At 40.9% G+C, this 22,500-nt stretch overlaps 2 protein-coding genes across 2 annotated transcripts in view; one reads left to right on the forward strand and one right to left on the reverse strand.

Annotated features, from left to right (window-relative positions):
* Positions 1-9,742, forward strand: part of LOC119591597 — a 26,402-nt gene extending 16,660 nt beyond the window's left edge. The window contains exons 12-19 of the mRNA XM_037940361.1: positions 1-639; positions 874-1,054; positions 1,299-1,494; positions 1,791-1,939; positions 2,377-2,482; positions 2,700-2,906; positions 3,898-4,052; positions 8,573-9,742. The exon at positions 1-639 is cut by the window's left edge and continues 383 nt beyond it. Coding sequence (XP_037796289.1) covers positions 1-639; positions 874-1,054; positions 1,299-1,494; positions 1,791-1,939; positions 2,377-2,482; positions 2,700-2,906; positions 3,898-4,052; positions 8,573-9,298 — 2,359 coding nt within the window. The 3' untranslated portion in view covers positions 9,299-9,742. The remainder of the gene's footprint in view (positions 640-873; positions 1,055-1,298; positions 1,495-1,790; positions 1,940-2,376; positions 2,483-2,699; positions 2,907-3,897; positions 4,053-8,572) is intronic.
* A 772-nt stretch (positions 9,743-10,514) lies between these two features.
* Positions 10,515-22,500, reverse strand: part of LOC119585193 (polycystic kidney disease protein 1-like 2) — a 25,221-nt gene continuing 13,235 nt past the window's right edge. Inside the window, exons 18-29 of the mRNA XM_037933846.1 lie at positions 21,926-22,010; positions 20,890-21,071; positions 20,500-20,646; positions 19,294-19,489; positions 19,032-19,102; positions 17,967-18,182; positions 17,168-17,340; positions 16,584-16,757; positions 15,855-15,985; positions 15,066-15,301; positions 14,271-14,562; positions 10,515-11,322 (exon numbers count right to left, since the gene is read on the reverse strand). Of these exons, the coding sequence (XP_037789774.1) occupies positions 14,277-14,562; positions 15,066-15,301; positions 15,855-15,985; positions 16,584-16,757; positions 17,168-17,340; positions 17,967-18,182; positions 19,032-19,102; positions 19,294-19,489; positions 20,500-20,646; positions 20,890-21,071; positions 21,926-22,010 (1,897 nt within the window). The 3' untranslated portion in view covers positions 10,515-11,322; positions 14,271-14,276. The remainder of the gene's footprint in view (positions 11,323-14,270; positions 14,563-15,065; positions 15,302-15,854; positions 15,986-16,583; positions 16,758-17,167; positions 17,341-17,966; positions 18,183-19,031; positions 19,103-19,293; positions 19,490-20,499; positions 20,647-20,889; positions 21,072-21,925; positions 22,011-22,500) is intronic.

The following is a 22,500-nucleotide window of genomic DNA, read 5'->3' on the forward strand; positions in this document are numbered from 1 at the left end:
AACTATCCCTTCTCAGCTCAGCAGATTCAGAGTTGGTAACTGTAAACAAGAGAAGGTGGGCCCAGGCATGACAGAAAGCAAGAGAGTCCCATCTCTGCCATCTTTGGTAATGAGGGAACAGATGAGAGCCCCATCTCCAGTTCAATTGCAAAACACCTACCAAAAGCAACCAACATCCTTAAGGCTTGGTAACAAAATTTCTAGGAATGCTGGCCGTGAGTCTCAGAAATCTCCATCCATTGCAGATGTTCCAAGGCCTATCCTGCCCAGATCCCCACAAATACAGAATATTCCTGGACTCTCAAAGAACACTTTACCACCAGGGATTAAAATTAATGTCATCGGCTGGCCCAGTGTTGAAACTAAAAACATGATGAATAGTGCAAATCAGGTTATTCAGAAGTTAAAGAACAAACAGACTGACAATGTCTATATGAGAGAGCTATCCATGCAAAGTGGTGCATCTCAAAAGGCCGAAGGATCAAATACCATTACTGGGAATTGTAGCAGTGTTCAGAGTCACTCATTGGAAATGGGTGAGGCTGGCTCTGCAGGGGAACTGAAGACCTCAAAATGTATTACGAGTAACCAAAGGATAAGTGCAGTTGCATCTTCAAGGTCCAAGATGGACCACTTGCGGTAAGAAAAATGTTGGTTTTTAAGGTTGCTTTTCTTATGCATTCAGAATGGTAAAGCTAATTGAATGAGGGAGAGAGGTTTTCTTAGATCATACATTTGACTTTGTAAAAGGTTGTAAAGCTTGTTTTGTATTATGATTTAAAAGCACTTGACTCAAAATGTTGGCAGTTTTATATGGGAAGTTAACCTATTTTGTCTTAAGTCCCTAATCTTTTTCCTTCTTTCAACTTACAGATTCATGATGCCAAAGAGCAGAAAAGGACTCCCTCCTGTGAAAACTATTGCTAAAGGTTCTGAAAAATCCATTTCAGAGCAAGCTCAGACATCCATTTGCTTAATGGAATCAAAGGGCACTATGTATGGAGATTTTGAAATTGATTTGCAGGGAGCTCCAGAGCAAAGTTTAGTCTCAGAGGTTATTATTATCATTTTCTTTCAATATTTTTTTGCTAGTGAGGAGATTGGTTAAGTCTTGACAGGTTGAGTTCAACACTGGGTCTGCTTTCTTAGATATTTTGAGGATATACCATGTACTTGAATTTAGGAGCTGAATGAGAATGGACATATCTTCAAGTTACTATCTCCATACCTAATGAATAAGAAGTGATATTGTTTGAGGTGGGATGAGTTCATTATTATTTTGTTCTCACCACCTGCAGAATGAGTGCGTAGAGGTTGAACGAGGAGAGTCAGACCCCATGGCACCGCTGACTAAAATTCTACGAGGAGTGATGAAGGTGGAGAACAAGAATGAGAGGAGATTGAGGCTAACAGAAGTATTTAAGGACTTAAGTAAAGGGGAGACTCTAAGGAAAACTGCGAGGAACTTCTCTAACGTTATTAGAGCTTTGAAAGGTATTTTTATTTTATTTTCATCTTTTATTTCTTTATGAAATAGGAAGCATTGTCATAAATGGATCAGAACTACAGCTTGTGGTAGAGTGCAGAGATACAAAGAATCTTTCTTTTTATTTTTAGCTGCAAAACAAAATGTATTTCATTGTTAATATTATATGTGTCATTATCATCATTATTATTACAGTTGCCACTATCATCATTGTCCTTGATATAATTATCACCATCCTTAGAATTTTTATCACCATTATCAGCATTAATCTTTTATAGCTTTTCTTTTTCTATCCATAATATAGGGATGAACAACTTAACAACTGCTGAAGAGGTCCTTGGTGAGCTTGGTGTGTCTCTGATGATAGAGTGCTCTGAGCAGTGTTGCGTGGTGGAGGCTGCATCAGTTATCAGTGTGCTTCTTGAAAGTGATTTGTTAGTCAGTGCATATTTGGTAAATATATTGATCATGAACTGTATTTATATATATTTCTACCTAAATGTTCAATATACATTTATATACTTACTGTACAGTTTCCAGAAAAACTGTCAGTATGACTGTCAGTGCTGCTGAAATTCACACAGAACTTAGGGGTGCAATATCACTGTAGGGTTAGTATTTTTTGCAATGAGTACACCTTACATGCAAAATAGTACATGCAAAAACATTTGCTGTACTATTTTAAGCAATTTAAGTTTATAATATGAAACCTAATTTAACCAGGTTTTGATTAGAAATGCCCATGCACACTACAAAGTGTACTCAGTCCATTTAAAGTGTTAGCACCACTGGAAATAGTTAAGCAGAAAAAGCAAGAGAGACCATACACCAATCAGTACTCCTCAAAAATTCATGCTCCTTGTTCTGCATTAATTTTCCATCTCCCACAGCCACTGCAAAAGGAAAACCCTCCTTCAGAGCAAGCACTAGCTGTGATGGCCCTGGAGGCACTACACTTGACAGGAGCCTGGGACTCTTTTATGAAGGTCTTGGATGGTAAAGCCCGCTTGTGAGGTGTTGGAATTAGACCTTAACATATGGATTTTCAAAATTCTGAGGATTCATATTAATTTTTCTTATTATTTTTAAGGACATTAGAAATTTAGCAAAATAATGGCTGTTAGTATCAAAGATCTCTTCTGTTTTTTCCACTGCACTGGTACAGTACATGTAAGCTTCTGAAGCCAAGTTCATATTTGATATGCTTTGACAGATGTGTACTGGTCTGGAGGCTCAGAGGATGTCCAAACAAAACTGAAATGCTTATCCAGGATACTCCAGTCTCTCCTGACATCATTTGTACTGGTTGACTCCATCTCTATTGCAAGGCTTCAGAATGCAGTCAAGATCCTGGCTTCACTTGTCAAGTATTTTCGATATGATATCCAAATAATAAGGAATGAGTATGCTAAGATAGCAGGTAAGTTTAGATTTTTCTTGTGTATCTCTTCATTTGAATATATTTTGTAATTTATGAATATATAAAATGTGGAAAAATGTATTTTGCATTTTTTGTGTTCAGTTTGACTGGGTTATAGTAAAGTAATTATGTTCCTGATTTCATGAACTTTCTAAATGTATAGGAAAATCCTACAGAAGTCCCCCCCCCAAAAAAAAAAAAAAAAAAAAAAAAAAAAAAAAAAAATATATATATATATATATATATATATATATATATATATATATATATATATATATATATATATATATATATATATATATATATACATATACATATACATGCATACATACATATATACATATACATATTCATACATACATACATACATACATACATACATACATACATACATATACACTTACACACATACATATATTAGAATTGTTATAATGTTTTAGTTTAATCTAACATCAGTTAACCCAAATCCAACAGCCATAGCATGTATGTACATGCCTTGCCCACTGTGAGTTTACTTGTTTAATTGTTTTTACACATAGATGGCTACACTTGTACTAAGTCACCTGTGAGCCAATTACGAGTACTGCTTGTCTCTCCCATTTACCCTTTTCCTTGATTTACAAAAATATTTTATATTATTTTTCTGTTACTAATGTTTATAACATTATAGTAATTATAATCTCTATAATAAAAATAACATCATTGATATTCATAACATTAGTAAAAAAAAAAAAAAAAAAAAATTCCTACCAATTCAAAGAAAGGTGAAATCAAGTAAGTCACAAGGTCTACTAATTGACTTCTTTGTGGCTAAGCACTAGCAGAGCCATCTATGTGTAGAGAAATTTCACAGAAGGATATAAAATGAGCACAGCATTTTCCTGGCGACATTGAGTTAATTTTGCAGAACGCAATTGAAATTAAGTTATAGTGTTATTCATGTCATTGTTATTGTTATTGTTATTGTTACATCTTTCACAATCTTCAACAGATTTAGTCACTTTCTTTATCAAGACTTGGAAGTGTGTAAGTCAATCCAAAGTCACTACACTGATAATGGAAGTAAAAGCACTTGTTTTAGAGGCAAAGTCGTTTGGCATCAAAGTCCCTGAAGAAATTGAAGAATCCGTTAGATTTTGTGATGTGGTGAGTTTTTTTTAATGATTCTAGTTTTGTGGGCATGCATGCCTGAAAGAGAGAAAGAGAGAGGGAGAGAAATGCAAGAGAGAGAGGGAGAGAAATGCAAGAGAGAGAGGGAGAGAAATGCAAGAGAGAGAGAGAGGGAGAGAAATGCAAGAGAGAGAGCGAGAGAGAGTGAGAGAGAAATGTGAGAGAGAGAGAGGGAGGGAGAGAAATGTGAGAGAGAGAGAGGGAGGGAGAGAAATGTGAGAGAGAGAGGGGGAGGGAGAGACATGTGAGAGAGAGAGGGAGGGAGAGAATGACTAGAGAGAGAGAGAGAGATGAGGAGAGAGAGAGAGCGAGTAGGAGATGAGAGAGAGGAGTGAGAGAGAGAGAGGAGAGATGAGAGAGAGAGAGTGAGGAGAGGGAGGGAGGGAGGGAGTGAGAGAGAGAGAGAGAGAGAGAAAGAGAGGAGTGAAGAGAGAGAGAGAGAGGGAGTGAGAGAGAGAGAGAGGAGAGAGGAGAGAGAGAGAGAGAGAGAGAGAGAGAGAGAGAGAGAGAGAAGAGAGGGAGGGGAGGGAGGGAGTGAGAGAGAGCGAGAGAGTTGAGAGAGAGAGAGTGAGAGAGAGAGGAGTTGGAGAGGAGAGAAGAGAGAGAGGAGAGAGAGAGAGGAAAGAGGAGAGAGAGAGAGAGGGAAAGAGAGAGAGAGAGGGAAAAAGAGAGAGAGAGAGGGAAAGAGAGAGAGGGGAGAGGGGGGGAAAAGAGAGAGAGAGAGAGAGGAAAAGAGAGAGAGGAGTAAAGAAGGGAAGAGAGAGGGGAGGAAGAAGAAGAAAGAGAGAGAGAGGAGAGAGAGGGGAGAGGAGGGAAAAAGAAGAGGAAGAGAGAGGGGGAAAAGAGGAGAGAGAGAGAGGGAGGAGAAGAGAAAGAGGAGAGAGAGGAGAGAGAGGGGGGAAGAGAGAAGAGAGAGAGAGAGAGAGAGAAGGGAGGAGGGAGAAAGAGGGGGAAAGGGGGGAAGGGAAAAGGGGGGGGGGGGGGGGGGGGGGGGGGGGGGGGGGGGGGGGGGGGGGGGGGGGGGGGGGGGGGGGGGGGGGGGGAGAAAGGGGAAAAAGAAGAAAAAAAAAAAGGGTGAGGAGGAGAGAGGGGGAGGAGAGGGGGGGAAAAAGGGGGGGGGGGGGGTGAGAGGGGAAAGGGGGGGGGGGAAAAGAAAGGGGAGAGAGAATTGGGGGGGGGGAAAAAAAAAAAAAAAAAAAAAAAAAAAAAAAAAAAAGGAAAACGGAAAAGGGGGGGGGGGGGGGGGGGGGGGGGGGGGGGGGGGGGGGGGGGGGTGAGAGAGAGAGAGAGGGAGGGGAGGAGAGAGAGGAGAGGGAGGAAGGAAGAGGGGAGAGAGGGAGGGAGGAAGAGAGAGAGGGGGAGGAGAGAGAGAGAGGGGGGGAGGAGAGAGAGAGAGGGAGGGAGGGGGAGAGAGAGAGAAGGAGAGAGAGAGGGAGAGAGAGAAGAAGAAAGAGGAAGAGCGAGAGAGAGGGAAAAAGGGAGAGGGAAAGGAAAAAGGGGAGAGAGGAGAGAGAGGAGAGAGAGAGGAGAAGGGGGGAAGAAAGAGAGAGAGAGAGGGGGGAAAAAGAGAGAGAGAGAGAGAGAGAGGAGAGAGGGAGAGAAAGGGGGGGGGGGGGGGGGGGGGGGGGGGGGGAAAAAAAGAGAGAGAGAGGGGGGGGGAAGAAAAGAGGGGGAGAGGGGAGGGAGAGGGAGAGAGAGAGAGAGAGAGAGAGAGGGAAAGAAGAGAGAGAGAGAGAGAGAGAGGAAAAAGAGGGGGAAAAGAGAAGGGGGAGAGAGAGGAAGAAAGAGGGAAAAAGAGAGAGGGAAAAGGGGGGAAAAGAGAAGGGAGGGAAAGAGAGAGAGAGAGAGAGAGAGGAAAGAGGGAAAAAGAAAAGAGGGGAAAGAGAGAGAGGAGAGGGAAAGAGAGAGAGAGAGGAGAAGAGAGAGAGAGAGAGAGAGAGAGGGGGAAAAGAGAGAGAGAGAGAAGAGGAGAGGGAAAGAAGAGAGGAGGGGAGAAAGAGGGGAAAAAAAAAGAGGAGAGAAGAAAAGGAGAGAGAGAAGAGAGGGGGGGAAAAAAAGAGAGAGAGAGAGGGAAAGAGAGAGAGAAAAGAGAGAGAGGGAAAGAGGGGAGAGAGAGAGAGAGAGAGAGGAGAGAGGAAGAGAGAGAGGAAAAGGGAGAGGGAAAGAGAGAGAGGGGGGGGAGAGAGAGAGAGAAGGAGGGGGAGGAGAAGAGAGAGAGAAGAGGAGAGAGAAGAGAGGGAAAGGGAGAGAGAGAGAAGGAGAGAGGAAGAGAGAGAGAGAGAGAGGAGGAGAGAAGAGAGAGAGAAAAAGGGGAAAAAGGGGGAAAAAGAGGAGAGAGAGAGAGAGAGGGAAAGAGAGGGGGGGGAAAGAGAGAGAGAGGAAAGAGGAGAGAGGGAGGAAAGAGGAGAGAAGAGAGGGAGAGGGAAAGAGAGGAGAGAGAGAGGGGGGGGGAAAGAGAGGGGGAGGGAGAGAGAGAGGGGAAAAGAAAGAGGGGAAAGAGAGAGAAGAGGGGAAAAAGAGGAGAGAGGGAAAGGAGAGAGAGAGGGGGGAAAGAAGGGAGAAAGAGGGGAGAGAGGAGGGGGAAAAAAGAGGGGAGGAGAGAGGGGAGGGGGGAAAGAAAGAGGGGAAAAGGGGGAAAGGGGGAAAAGGAGGGAGGGGGGAGGGGGGGAGAAGAGAGAGGGAAGAGAGAGAGGGGGGGAAAGAGAGAGAGAGAGGGAGGGGGGAAAGGGGAGGAGGGGAAAGAAGAGAGAGAGGGGGGAAAGGAGAGAGGAGAGAGGGGAGGAGGAGGGAAAGGAGAGAGGAGGGGAAAGAGAGAAGGGGAGGGGGGGAAAAGAGGAGAGAGAGAGAGAAGAGAGGGGAGGGGGGGAAGAGAGAGAGAGGGGGGGAAAAAGAGAGAGAGGAGGGGAGAGGGAAAGAGGGGGGGAAGGGAGAGAGAGAGGGAGGGGAAAGAGAGGGAGGGAGGAGGGGGGGAGAAAAAGAGAGGGAGGGAGAAAAAGAGAGGGGGAAAAAAAAAGAAAGGGGAAAGGAGAAAAGGGGAGGAAAAAAAAGGGAAAGAGGAAAGGGGGGGGAAAAAGGGGGGAGAGAAAAAGGGGAAGGGGGAAAGGGAAAAGGAAGGGGGGGGAAAGGGGAAAGAGAAAGGAAAAAAGAAATAAAAAAAGAAAAAAAAAAAGGGGAAAAAAGAAAGGGGGAAGAGAGAGAGGAAGGGGGAAAAAAGGGAAAAAAAAGGAAAGGGGGGAAAAAAAAGAGGGGGGAGGGAAAGGAGAGAAAGGGGGGGAAAAGGGGAAGGAGAGAAGAGGGAAGGAGGGGGGGAAAGAAAAAGGAGAAGGGGGGGGAAAAGGAAGAAGAGAAAGGGGGGGAAAAGAGAAAAAGGGAAGGGGGAGAAAAGGGGGAGAGGGGGGGGGGGAAAGAAAGGGGGAAGGGAAAGAAGAAAAAAAGGGGGGGGGGGGAAAAGGAGAAAAGGGAGGGGGGGAGGGGGAAAAGAAAAAGGGGGAAAGGGAAAAAAAAGAGGGGAAAAGGGGGGGGAGAAGGGGAAAAAAGGAAGGGGGGGAAAGGGGGAGGGGGAAAAAAAAAAAAAAAAAAAAAAAAAAAAAAAAAAAAAAAAAAAAAAAAAAAAAAAAAAAAAAAAAAAAAAAAAAAAAAAAAAAAAAAAAAAAAAAAAAAAAAAAAAAAAAAAAAAAAAAAAAAAAAAAAAAAAAAAAAAAAAAAAAAAAAAAAAAAAAAAAAAAAAAAAAAAAAAAAAAAAAAAAAAAAAAAGGGGGGGGGGGGGGGGGGGGGGGGGGGGGGGGGGGGGGGGGGGGGGGGGGGGGGGGGGGGGGGGGGGGGGGGGGGGGGGGGGGGGGGGGGGGGGGGGGGGGGGGGGGGGGGGGGGGGGGGGGGGGGGGGGGGGGGGGGGGGGGGGGGGGGGGGGGGGGGGGGGGGGGGGGGGGGGGGGGGGGGGGGGGGGGGGGGGGGGGAAAATAAAAAATTTGGGAAAAAAAAAATTTTTTGGGGGGGGGGGGGTAAAAGAAAAATTTTTTTTTTTTTTTTTTTTTTTTTTTTTTTTTTTTTTTTTTTTTTTTTGTTTTTTTTGGGGGGGAGGGGCATTTTTGGGGGGGGGAAAAGGGGTTTAAAAAAAAAAAAAATAAAAAAAAAAAAAAAAAAAAAAAAAAAAAAAAAAAAAAAAAAAAAAAAACCCCATAACTTTTTTTTTTTTTTTTTTTTTTTTTTTTTTTTTTTTTTTTTTTTTTTTTTTTTTTTTTTTTTTTTTTTTTTTTTTTTTTTTTTTTTTTTTTTTTTTTTTTTTTTTTTTTTTTTTTTTTTTTTTTTTTTTTTTTTTTTTTTAATTTCTTGACTAATTGACTCATCAGCAGTGGGTTAAGAAGTACCATGTCTAATAATTGAAAAATAGTAGGTCCAGTGAATTCAGTAAAGTCTTTTGGACAAATGATTTTACTCTGTATTGTGAGAAAGGGGTATGTAACAATATTTGATTTTGTCAGATTATCTTCCTTCAACAGGAAAGACGAGAGACTGGTAGTTTGCATATGGAAGGACACATACAAAAGACTACAAGATTACATCAAAATGTTAGCGTTGAAGGAGAGTCTGTTTTCAAAGGTCAGAAGAAGCCACATCAGCCTCTGTGTCCAGTGAATAAAGGAACACTCTGGAGACCTTGCAAGCAGGATGTGGGAAGGCTTGGGGGAAATTGCAAACAAGGATTAGCAATGCATGGCAAAGGTTACATGGAAAGAAGAGACACCCAAGGAAAGTCCTTCCTCCAGGAGAGAGCAGTGCCCACTGCAGGTACCACTAACATGTGGGACTTGCCAGAGGAGAGAGGACCCAACATAACAGTATGCTTGCAAGGTAACAGTGATGCTAACATTGCAAGGAAGGTGGTCATGCATGGCCAAACAGGTCCAAGAATAGAGAATCGAAACCAGGCCCAAGCTCCCATTGTTAGTAATTCCATAATGGGGAGAGGTGGTTCCTGGGATAGACAGGTATGTCCTTCAGTGTCACCAAACATGCAAGCCAAAAGAATCAGAATGGAAATGCAGAATCCATCAGGGCTTGTAGGGAGGGCCAAGCAGCACTTGGCCAAACGGTTGACAACTTCCCACAACACAGATGCAAATCAGGGAAGTGAGTTCCTCAGCAATGGCTCCAAGAGGCTTAGGAAGGCGCAGTACAAGGGGAGCAAAAGACAATTGCTGCGACTGGCACTCAGCGATGATTGAGGAGGGGATTAAAGTATGATAATTGTGATGAGTAGAATATATTTAGAGAAAATAAATGAATATTTTTCTGGGGTAAGAATTTTTTTTTTTTTTTTTTTTTTTTTTTTTTAGATTGGGAAGTATTATACATACCTATATATTAAAATAGTAGGTATTAAAAAGGATTACTTTTGTCTTTATCCTATGCCATTGCTTACACCTTTTCCTCCATCCTCCTCCACTCTTCTTTTCCTACCTTTTGTGTCTTCTCACCTTTCTGTTGTTCCTCTTCTCTCATACCTTCCTCTCTTCTTTTCCTCCCTCCTCTCTCTATGGTTTTCCTCCTTTCTTCCTTTTCCTCATTTTCTTCTTTCTCTTTTCTCCTAATCTTTCCTACTCCTCCCTGTCCTCGCCATCTTTTCAATTTCCTCCTTTTCTTCATGTCCTTTGTCCTCTGTTTCTATTTCTCTTCTCCTTTCTCTCTCTCTCTCTCTCCTCCTCTTCTGTTTCTCCTTCTCCTTACCTCCTTTTCATCTATATGTCATTCCTCCTCCTCCTCCTCTGTATTTCCTCTGCTTCCTTCTTAGTTTTTCCTTCTCCTCTTCCTCCTCTCATTTACTTTTTTATTTTTTGTTTCAAGTCATTTGCATTAGATGACTAAGGATAAATTAATATATATATATTTTTTCATTGCATTCTTTCTTCCGTGTATATGTTTGTATATAAAAGCTGATCATTTTTGCAACCTATAGCAAGAAATTTATATTGGTTTTCAGACCTTTTTGCCTACTTTGTTGGAATCTTTGTAGCTGCTATTGTTATTAACAAGGGGATAGTGAACCTTTACAGTGATGATTTTAAAACTCAAATACACAGGTTCCTGCATCTCCTTTCATTTTCACTCTCTTTGTAGTTTTATATTTTTTAAAGATGTATTAAAAGATTACTTGTTTAGTTTGCAGTCATTTGGATTCAAATGACTAATGATAAATTGTTAATAGAGATTTCGTTCTGCAGGATATTTAAAATTCTTAATCCTTACTTGAACCCAGCTTTTATGTTTAATTATGTCCATCTGTATGTACATGCCAATTGTTTTGCAGTGTAAAACAAGAATATATTGTTTTTGCATACTTGTTTTTTTCTTCTTTTTTTTTTACTTACACCTACATAGTTGCAGTTTCTTCTGTGTCTATTATTATTGTCCATACCATTGTTCAGGAGAAATCACTTCAAATTTCATGGATTCTGCTTTTATTTCAATGCTTCAAAAAATGCTTAACTTAGATATACATTTTATAACCCAAGTACACTGTCTATCACACTTATGACTATCCGTGTAATTTGATGAAAAACTAACATTGCTCTGGAAACAAAATAAGATAAAACATATAATGTATTTATATATATATATATAGTGAGTATATACTACTATATTTTTATATATTATCTTTGGTATATAGATACAGTATTTTATAGTTTGTCAGACTTAGAGCTAGACAAGGCACTTCTTGCAAGGCACTAAATATCACAGGGTGTATAATGTAGTTGAGCCTTTCTTTCTTCTATATATGCATTTGATTTGATCTTTTTTCATATAAAATACTTTCAACTTTTTTGCTCAACATATCACATTTACAGCTTTATGATTGCTTACTTATTACATTGTTTATCAATTAGCTTCATAAGTATTGATATAAATTATTCTTTTCTTTGCTTTTAAGTATGTGCATATATAATCCTCTAATAATGGAAAAGGGATATAATAATGTTTAAGGGGATGGGAAAAGGTTTTAATTAAAATACTAAATAAACAGGATTTGTACTGCTGAATCTCCATTTAAGGGGAGTATGTCAGAAGTTATGAGGAGAGTGAGTGTGTGTGTGTGTATGCTTGCATTTCTGTCACCATGTCAAGAATAGCTAAAGGTCTTCATAATAGAGTCTAGCAAATAACTTTAGCTTCTCATCATCAGCCTACTGATTTCCTGCAAACAGTTTCTGTGTAGATGATGGTTTCTCCTTACACATCACCCTAATGCAGCCTGAAAGGAAGTAGCAGGGATTGATTAATATATGCTGTTTTCGTATATTTAGAATATAGAGTTAGAACATGTACTTAAAAAGACTTAAGTACAAGGAAAACGTGTCAGTTTTGTAAGTAATCTTCATACAAGTTTTCCAGTTATTTATTTTTCCATCGATTTTTATCTCTCTATCTATCTATCTGCCTATTGATTTCTATTTATATATCAGCTTATGTATTTATATAATGTTTATCTATCAATTTATTTTTGTCTATCCCTCTCTCGACTGTTCATTTATCAGTCTCTCTCACTGTATGTATCATTGTATATTTATCTATATCTCATCCATCTATCTCTTTAACTATTTATCAGTTAGTCTATCTATCTATCTAATATCTATCTGCCAATTTGCCTTCTTTCCCTTTTCTTCCTTCCTTCTTTCTTTCTTTCTTTCTTTCTTTCTTTCTTTCTTTCTTTCTTTCTTCCTTCCCTCCCTCCCTCATATATATATATGTATGTTGCTTTATCTATGTTTGTGTCTGTACCTACCTACCTACCTACTTACTTACTTACTTACCCCCTTACCTAGCTACCTACCTACCTACCTATGTATCTATCTTTTATCTACCAGTCTATCCATCTATTTACCTATTTATCTACCTACCTGTCTATCTACTTACCTATTTAACTATTATCTACCTACCTGTATTTATCTACCTATCTACCTACCAGTCTATCTACTTCCCTATCTAACTATTTATCTACCTAACTACCTACCTGTATTTATCTACCAAACAATCTACTTACCAACCTATCTGCCTACGAGTCTGTCTACTTACCTAACTACCTATGTATCTACTTATCTACCAATATATCTATTTACCTATTTATCTACCATCCTACCTAGCTACATACCTACCTAACTGCATTTATCTACCTAACCTACCCATATTTATCTACCTATCAATCTACTTATGTATTTATTATCCACCTAACTACCCATCAGTCTATATATCTACGGAACTACTTACTTGTCTGTCTACCTATCTACTGTCCTATCTACCTACCAGTCTATCCACCTACTTACCTACTTGTCTATTTATCTACCTACCTACCTGTCTATTTATCCACCTAACTATCTATCTGCATCTACCTATCTATCTATTTCCTATGTATCTAACTACCTACCAACCTTTCTATCCATTTACCTGCCTATATACCTTTCTAATTATATATCATATTATCTGTCTACTTACCTACTTACTTACCCCCCCCCCCCTCTCTCTCTCTCTCTCTCTCTCTCTCTCTCTCTCTCTCTCTCTCTCTCTTATATACATACATGTGTGCATATCTCTACATACATATGTATACATATATATATACATATATCTATAGGTGTACATGTCTATATATCTATAGGTGTACATGTCTATATATCTATAGGTGTACATGTCTATATATCTATAGGTGTACATGTCTATATATCTATAGGTGTACATGTCTATATATCTATAGGTGTACATGTCTATATATCTATAGGTGTACATGTCTATATATCTATAGGTGTACATGTCTATATATCTATAGGTGTACATGTCTATATATCTATAGGTGTACATGTCTATATATCTATAGGTGTACATGTCTATATATCTATAGGTGTACATGTCTATATATTCTATAGGTGTACATGTCTATATATCTATAGGTGTACATGTCTATATATCTATAGGTGTACATGTCTATATATCTATAGGTGTTACATGTCTATATATCTATAGGTGTACATGTCTATATATCTATAGGTGTACATGTCTATATATCTATAGGTGTACATGTCTATATATCTATAGGTGTACATGTCTATATATCTATATATACATATCTATATCTATCTATCTATCTATCTATATATATATATATATATATATATATATATCGTATATCGTCAGAAATATATTCGAAACCGGTCAAATACATCTCTTGTATTTTGAAGATGGTCATTCTCATTCATACCTTTTCAACATTTGTCAGCTTGAATACGGTACATACATACATACATACATACATACATACATACACACATATTATATATATATATATATATAATATATATAATATATATAATTATATATATATATATATATATATATATATATATATATATAAACCACACATACATATACATACATACATATATATAACCACACATACATATACATACATACATATATATAACCACACATACATATACATACATACTACACATATATACATACATATATACACATATACATACATATATATACACATACATACATATATATACACATATACATACACATGTATGGGCTATATATGTATATCAATTTATCGGTTTCTTTATCTATTTATCTATTAATTTACCTAGTGTCTGTACCTAAATACTTACCTACCAGTCTACTTATCTACCTAACTGCCTAACTGTCTATATACCTAACTACTTGTATATCTACCTACCTACTGTGTATCTAACAATCTACCTACCTATATACGCATTTCTCTATCTAGTTGTCTGTCTACTATGTATCCACCTGTCTACCAACCTACCCCTCTACCTATCTCTGTCTACATCTATCTGTCTATCTGTTTACTTGTGTATTTATCTATATATATCTTCCAGTCTGCCTATCTACCTTTCTATCTGTATATATTTTATCTGCCTGACTATGCCTATATATCTACCTGTTTATCTATATATGTGTATCTACCCATCAGCCTGTCTATCAGGCAGTCTGTTTGCCTGTCTGTCTATCTATATCGGTCTATCTCCTTATTTATCTACCTGTCGCTCGATCTATCTATTTACCTGTCGCTCTCTCTCTCTCTCTCTATCTCACTCTCTCCATTATATCTTTCAAAGTTTCTTGTTATTTACACACTTCTGCCAAATCTAAAAATGACCATTTTTACCCTAAGAAACTCACCTGGACCTAATTAGTGGCTCTTGGACCGCTGTAGAGGTCACCTATATCACCATCACCTCCTCCTCCTCCTCCTCCTCCTGTCCTTTCTCCTGCCCCTCCTCCTCCTGTCCTCTCCCCCACTCCGCTACCAAACCGGGCTCCGCTACGTGGCTTTGCGGTGTTGGGTTTTGCGGAGTAGCCCCTCCCGTTGGGGTAGCCGCTCTTGCCGCGGTAGAAGGACGACTTGAGAGCGTCCTTGTTGGTGACGTCGAGGCTCCCGGCGAAGTAGACGTCGTTCAGGTAGTCGAGGAACCTGAGTGGGAGGAAAGGAGGGGCCGGGGCGTGGCAGGGTTAGAGGGGGTTAGGTGGGGGTGGAGGGGTCGTGCGTTTTATTGGGTTGTGATGATGGCCTTGTCTTCGAAGTGTAAGAGTTGTGTAATGATAGTGATATAACAATATCAACATAATCAATAATACTGATATTATTTATTTTAATATGGTTAATAATAGTATAAAATTTATTTTAGATATTAGCAGCAATAATGACTAGTTATGATGGATAACATGAAATTCTTTTTTGATACCCATTTCATTCTTGATTAATTCACAACAAATCTGAGAAAAGAGATCTAAAACACGATAATAATATGAAGAAATCAGAAGCATAAAGTCAAACAAAAATTTAAAATGCCAAAAGACAAGAAAAAAAGACATGAAAACCCGTGAAACAAGACACAAAAAAAGGTGAAGACGTTGTGAAGAAATAAAGAATTGAATCAAGGAAACGAACCCAAAGAGAGAGAAATACTCCCTTACTTGTCCACTTTATTGGGAAGTTCCTTGACTTTATCGTTCCCTGCTCCCACGGAGTCGTCAGCGCCCTCTTCGCCGGCGTGAGGGTTGTTGGGGGAGTTGCCGGAGGTGTTGGTCGTGGTCTCGAGGCCCGGGGACACCTGCGTCGGGACCCCGAGGCCGAGGTACGTGCTGAAGCGACCCCACACGAACGCCACCATCTCGTACTCGTTCGGCTGCTTCATCATGTCGTACTTGACCTGCGTTGTGTGTTTTAATTTTATTGTACTGTTGACTTCATCTGTTTTGTTTATTATTGTTATGTTCATTATCATGGGATTGTATTACTTTCTTGACTTCGCCTGTATTTTTTTTTTTTTTTTTAATTAACAATGTGAATTGATTTGTTTGCCTTATAGTTTGTTAGATTCTTTTAAATTCATCAGTGGCGAAAAAAGGAAGAGAGGGATTAATACAAAAAATAATTATGGATTTTGTTATTCGCCTGCGTGCATTTCAGGAATTATGCTGTAAGAGAGAGAGAGAGAGAGAGAGAGAGAGAGAGAGAGAGAGAGAGAGAGAGAGAGAGAGAGAGAGAGAGAGAGAGAGAGAGAGAGAGAGAGAGAGAGTAGGTGTCGGTAAAAGGATTATGGAAAGAGAAAAAAAGAAAAGAAGGAAAAGAACAGAGAAAAAAAACAACAACGAACTTAAAGCGCTCTACACTTCACCCCCCCCCCACACAAAAAAAATAAATAAATAAATAAATAAAAAAAATAAATAAAATCCTCATCCTCATCATCACTATCCTCTGACCTGTTGGAAAGCCTTGATGATGAGCGTGAGGAGCAGGTTGATCAGAACCCACGAGTTGCACAGCACGAACACGAAGAACATGATGGGCACGATGTCCGACGCCGTCTTCATCTCCTCGAACTGGAATTTGCCTTTGGAATGAGAAAGAAAGAGGGAATAATAACAACGCAGGGCGAGGCAGGGCGAGGCAGGGCGCAAAGTTGAATGATGGTATTGGAAAACGCGGGGAAGTAAGCTATGTGACGTTTATTGAAATTGGGATATTTAGAAATTCTAATTTCTTGAATTATTGCTGAATCGTGGAAATTCGAATTATTTATTTATTTATTTATGTATTATTATTTTGTAAAGTGACTATATGAAGAGAACACGACACTTATACATGGCCGTCAAATATGAAAGAATTGTATCACGATAATTCTCGAACAAGATCTCAATTTCAAAATTTAACGGAAAGACTCCTTGTTCGTCTTTGAAATTATTTTCCAAATCACCAAAATGAATTGCAAATGAAGCGTGATATCCCGGCTCTACTCAGCACTGGCCATTGGACCTTTCCTCTCGGTAACAGTCGCGCACCTTCCCCTATTCCTTCAACACGTGCGCAAGAGTGAGTGTGTGTGCGCGTGATTGTGTGTGTGTATGTGTGTGTGTATGTGTGTGTGTGAGTGCGCGCGGGCGAGTGTGTGCCCGTGCATCTCTCGCCGCAACCCAGTGAGTGCCACTTACCGAGCATCATACTGAAGCACGTTTCCACCGCCGTAACGAAGTTGTAGAAACCTTCCATGTACTTGTTGAGAAGCAGGAAGAACATCGCCACAAAGGAGAAGAAGCAGAGGAAGAAGGCCATGAGGAAACCGCTGAGATCGTCCCAGCATTGCTTCAGAGTGGCGGAGAGAACACCTGTGTGACGTCACGAAGGAACGTTTTTTTAAAATTACTTTTTGACGTTTGAGATGAAAGAAATATATGGGAAGAAATGTCTAATTTCAGACTTTCTTAGTAATTTTAATGTAACTTTAAAATGAGGCCTTCGATTAAGTAGAACAAAAGTAAAGAAATCACACAGGAGAAATGTCAGAAAAATAACCTTATCCATATTTATATCTCACGCATGACCATCCACATACACCAAAACAAGATAACAAGTATAACTAATAATAAAATCTATAACTACTACTATCAAATAATGATAAAAACAACAAAAATTATAATACCAATACCACTCCTACAACTAATAATAACTATAATAAAAAAACAATAATGATAAGAATAAACACTAATACTGAAAACAGCAAATCCTCCAAACTGACCCATCCTCTTGTTAAACCTCAGCAATTTAATGAACTTGAGCGTCCCCACGAACACCACGAATCCGACGATGTATCCGTAGAGTTCGTCCAAGGAAGCGGCATACTGCAGGCGGACATACCCGTTTCCGTACGTCTTGTGAAACACTTGGAGCACTTGGTCGGTGGCGTAGTACCTGGGGGGGGGGGGGGAGAGATGGATTTGTCGTAAGTGCGCTTTGCATTTATGTTTATTGGTACTGGTACTGGTGTTGGTCTTATTGTTATTGCTAGTATTGTCATTATTATTTTTATTACTACTACTACTATCATCATCACCATCATTATTACTACTACTACTACTACTATCATCATTACTATCCTTATTATGATCATTTGTATTATCAACGTCATTATCATTATCATTATTGTTATTTTATTATTAAAAAAAAAATGTTACATAGGAACTTTCAACATTAATTTATATATATTTATCTTTTGTAATAAAACTTGCATTCACACAAGACCAATATTCATTAATTCTTTCCTGTCAGTATGTATGTTCGTTAAAATCTCACTTCGACCCCAATCAACTTCACCCCCACTTCTCCCTCACTCCTTTCCCCGCCCCCACCCCTACTCCTTCCCCCACCCATCACCTCCACCCTCACCCCCACTCCTTCCCCCACCCCATCACCCTTACTCCTTTCCCCACCCATCACCTCCACCCAATCACCCCCACTCCTTCCCCCATCCACCCACCACCTCCACCTCCACCCCCCTTTACCTCCACCCATACCACCCACACCCGACACACACTCACCTTAAGCCATAAACCACCATGGCCCAATAGCAGGCCAAGATGATAGCGATCTCGGCATACGACCAGTAGTTCTTGAAGTAGTCTATCCTCATGCGGTACATCAGACGCGCCTCCCGCCCCGTGAAGTACAGCACGAAGAGAATGAAGGCGGCCTCGCACGCGTAGATGAAAAAGCCGAAGTTGTCGTGGTGTTGGAGTAGGCGGATGCCTTCGAATCTGCGGTCGGGGGAGAAGGGAGGCGGTGGGTGAGAGGGGGAGAAGAGAGGGAGGGGATGGGTGAGAGTGGGAGAAGGGAGGCGGTGGATGAGAGGGGGAGAAGGGAGGGGATGGGTGAGAGGGGGAGAAGGGAGGGAGGGGATGGGTGAGAGGGGGAGAAGGGAGGGAGGGGATGGGTGAGAGGGGGAGAAGGGAGGGGATGGGTGAGAGGGAGAAGAGCGTGGGAGAGAAGAAGAGAAAGGGAAAATGGGACCGAGGGAGAGTGAAAAGGAGAGGGTAGGAGGAAGGTGGAAGTGGGGAAGAGAGAGTGAGACAGGAAGAGGGAGGGGGAATGAGAAAGGGAGAGAGAGAGAAAGAAAAGGAAAGACAAAGAGATAGAGAAGGAGAACGAGAAAAGGAAAGAAAAAGAGAGAGAACGAGAAAAGGAAAGAGAAAGAGAGAGAGTGAGAAAAGGAAAGAGAAAGAGAGAGAGCGAGAAAAGGAAAGAGAAAGAGAGAGAGCAAGAAAAGGAAAGAGAAAGAGAGAGCGAGAGAGAGAGAGAGAGAGAGAGAGAGAGAGAGAGAGAGAGAGAGAGAGAGAGAGAGAGAGAGAGAGAGAGAGAGAGAGAGAGAGAGAGAAAGAGAGAAAGATTGAAAGAAAATAAAGACAGAGAGAAAAAATAAACAAAAACAAAGAAATGAAGGTAGAGCAGACTGAAAAATTGAAGTGAGCATTCTAACTCGTATCTCATATCCGGAATAAGTAAAAATAATTACCCCCCCCATCAAAAAAGTAATAACAAATAAAAAAAAAAAATAAAAATAAAAACTACACATCAAAACGCCACCTCCTCAGTATTCTCAACCTCACCTAAAATACGGCGTGATTCCTCCTCCCGGCGTGAATTCCGCCATGATGATCGAAGTCCCGAAGAGGTTCACCTGAACGGAACAAGAAAATTGGCATCACCCACCAATCCCCACCAGAATCTCCACCTAAGAACTGCAAGACGAGAACTCAATCCCCCACCCATAATCCACAAAACCCACCCCCTCTCCTCCCCACCACCACATAAATCTCCACCCCCTCTCCTCCCCACCACCACATAAATCTCCACCACCATTTCCCCCACCTGAGAATTATACGATGAGAACTCGATGAGAACCGCCCTCGTGCTCTCGTCGATCCACTTGTTGGCTTCGAGGTACTGGAAGTTCTGCAAGACCTCGTTGGTGGGTCCTCGGAGGTGGATGACGTAGCCCCCGCCGCTGTACCAGTCCCGGTTACCCCACACAGGTAGGCTCTGCAGGTCCCACGCCGAGCTGTACCTGTGGGGGGGGTTAAAAGGGGAGGATGTGGGATTAGGTAATGCTAAGGAGGGGGGGAGAGAGAGAGTGAGAGAGAGAGAGAGAGAGAGAGAGAGAGAGAGAGAGAGAGAGAGAGAGAGAGAGAGAGAGAAAAGAGAGAGAGAGAGAGAGAGAGAGAGAAAGTTGGTACAGGTGATGGGGAAGTTAGAATGACACACTGGAGAGGAAGTTATGGCGGTGCGGGTATTGAAGTTCAGGTGTACAGGTGTTGGGGTATGTTAAAGATGGTGCACCTGTTAGGGTAAGTTGTTACAGTTGTTTGGATGATTTAAGTTTAGCTGGTATAAATGTCACAGTCTTATTAAGATAGTAAAAGTGATACAGCTGTTAGGGTAAGGTAAGGTGTTACAAGCAATGGCGTAGGTAAATCGGTACAGGTATTTGGGGTAAATTAAGGTTGTACAAGTGTTAGGGTACGTGAAAATGTACTATTGTTCATGGATGTTCTGATGGTACTGGTGGTGCAGCTACTAGGGAAGTTGGTACGACTGTTAGAGCAAGTTAAGGTGGTACATTTGCTAGGGTCAGTTGGCAAAGCTGTTCAGAAAAGTTCAGGTAGTACAGTTGTAAGGGAGTGAACACCTTACACCTGTTAAAACTAGTTCAGCTAGTTTAGCTACAAGGCTAAATTAAGTCAGTACTAGTGATATATATAAAGTTTAATCGTTACGGAAAAAATACCGCTGGCACAATCAAAACCACCCACAACATCCACATCAACAATCACATCCACATCAACAACCAAAACCACATCCACATCATCCAAAACCACATCCACAACAACCAAAACCACATCCACATCCTCCACATCCAAAACCACAACATCCACATCCACAACATCCAAAACTACAACATCCACAACAACCAAAACCACAACATCCACATCCTCCACATCCAAAACCACATCCAAATCCACAACATCCAAAACCACATCCTCAACATCCAAAACCACAGCCACACGAAACCCTCACCTGAACTCTCCCTTGCGACAGGCCTTGGAGTTCTTGGTCCTCTCCGTCGGCAGGCTCCAACCCACGCAATAGTCCTCGCTGTCCTCGTTCACCAGACTCGCGAAGCTGCTGCAGTTGGTGGTGATCGTCTTCATGGCCGACGGCACTCTGGGCGGCGAGAAGAGGGTCACAGAAGGGGTGATGGCGTTGTGGGGTAGAGGGTTTGTGGGTGAACTGTGGTAAACTGTGGGCGTGTGTGATGATCGTGATAGTATTCGCAATCGTTTTACACCCTTTCCCTTATTTTTTTTTTTACACTCTTACTCCTCTTCTCCATACCCTCTTACACTCTTTTTTTTCTTTTTCTTTTCTTTTCTTACTCGCCTACTTATCCACCCATCTCCCCCTTACCTGCAGTTATTCTTCTTCGCCCGTATCTGCCTGATGATGGCGTAACCCATGATCCTGTTACACCAATCATTCAGAAAACCTCGGAGGCTGTAAGGAGGTTTCCCGTTGTAGAGAGTGTCGGCGCGGAGGTCTGTCATGAGCCCGTGTTGGAGGTAGTACCAGAACATGTTGGTGTTGGTGACCTGTGCGGGGGAGAGAGGGAGAGAGAGGAATTCGTGAGTGGGGGAGGTGAGTAAAAGTGAATAAACAAATGAAGAAGGAGACAAAGAGAGAGAGAGAGAGAGAGAGAGAGAGAGAGAGAGAGAGAGAGAGAGAGAGAGAGAGAGGAGAGAGAGAGAGAGAGAGAGAGAGAGAGAGAGAGAGAGAGAGAGAGGAGAGAGAGAGAGAGAGAGGAGGAGAGAGGAGAGAGAGAAAGAAGAGGAGAAAGAGAGGAGAGGAGGAGAAAAGAGAGAGAGAGAGAGAGAAGAGGAGAGAGGAGAGGAGAGGAGAGAGAGAGAGAGAGGGAGAGAGAGAGAGAGAGAGGAGAGAGAGAGAGAGAGGAGAGAGAGAGAGAGAGGAATAATAAGAGGAAGAAAGTGGAGAAGAAATTGATAAAAGGAGGAGAAAAGGGGAGGGTGATGAGATAATACCAGAACATGTTAAGAGTTGGAGGCCTGTGCGGGAGGGAGGGAGGGAGGGAGTGGAGGGAGTGAATAGGGGAAGTAAGCAAGGGAAGGATAAAAGTAAGCGGAAGGAGAGAAGCTATATGGAGGCGGCGCAGGAGGAGAAAAAGAGAGAAAATTCAAGAAAAATATTTAAAAAAACGAACAGGAGGAAGAAGAAAAAGTAGGAAATACGAAGACGCCTCAATTACGCATTTATTTATCTCCATGTAATCGACGATAAAAAAAAAAAAAAAAATATCCGAAAGTAATAGATCCTGATAGAAAATAACGAAAAGTGATAGCACAACAAAGAAAAGAAAAAAGAAACATAATTAGTATCACAAAAGACTATCGCAAGAGAAACGCAAACAGAGGAGGCGCTACACACATACCTTCGTGTAATCCGTCCCGTCCACAGCTCCTTCGTGGATAAAAGCTTCTCTGAGGGTCTTCTGCATGTAGAAAGCGTTCGGATCTCTGAGGGGGAAAAAATACGAATTTATTAAACGAAAAACGATAGTAATATATATAATTGCGTGTGTTATTTTAAAAGTTAGTGAGTTTGGGGACTCGAATGCGTTGGTGTAGTGGCTTACAAGCAAGGATAGGAAGCGTTAAAAAGGCTGGAAGACAACGTGTCTCAATTAACATGTGATGTTATAATCAGAGTAGTGAGGTGGTAGGGCTAAAAAGATGTTGGTCCCAGAACCGGGTAAATAGAGATGGTGACTCGATAAAAACACCGGGCGGAAGGCAACGGCAGACCACCGCTCTAAATTGCCAAGAAAATCATGAAAAATCCATGATCGCCAACGTCCTTGTGGGACAGGGCACTTGAAGAAGATTATATATATATATATATATATATATATATATATATATATATATATATATATATATATATATATATATATATATATATATATATATATTTAAAACCAAGAGGTGAGTGTGTACAAAGTATATG

This window comes from Penaeus monodon, chromosome 3, assembly GCF_015228065.2.
Source record: "Penaeus monodon isolate SGIC_2016 chromosome 3, NSTDA_Pmon_1, whole genome shotgun sequence".
Lineage (NCBI taxonomy): Eukaryota > Metazoa > Arthropoda > Malacostraca > Decapoda > Penaeidae > Penaeus > Penaeus monodon.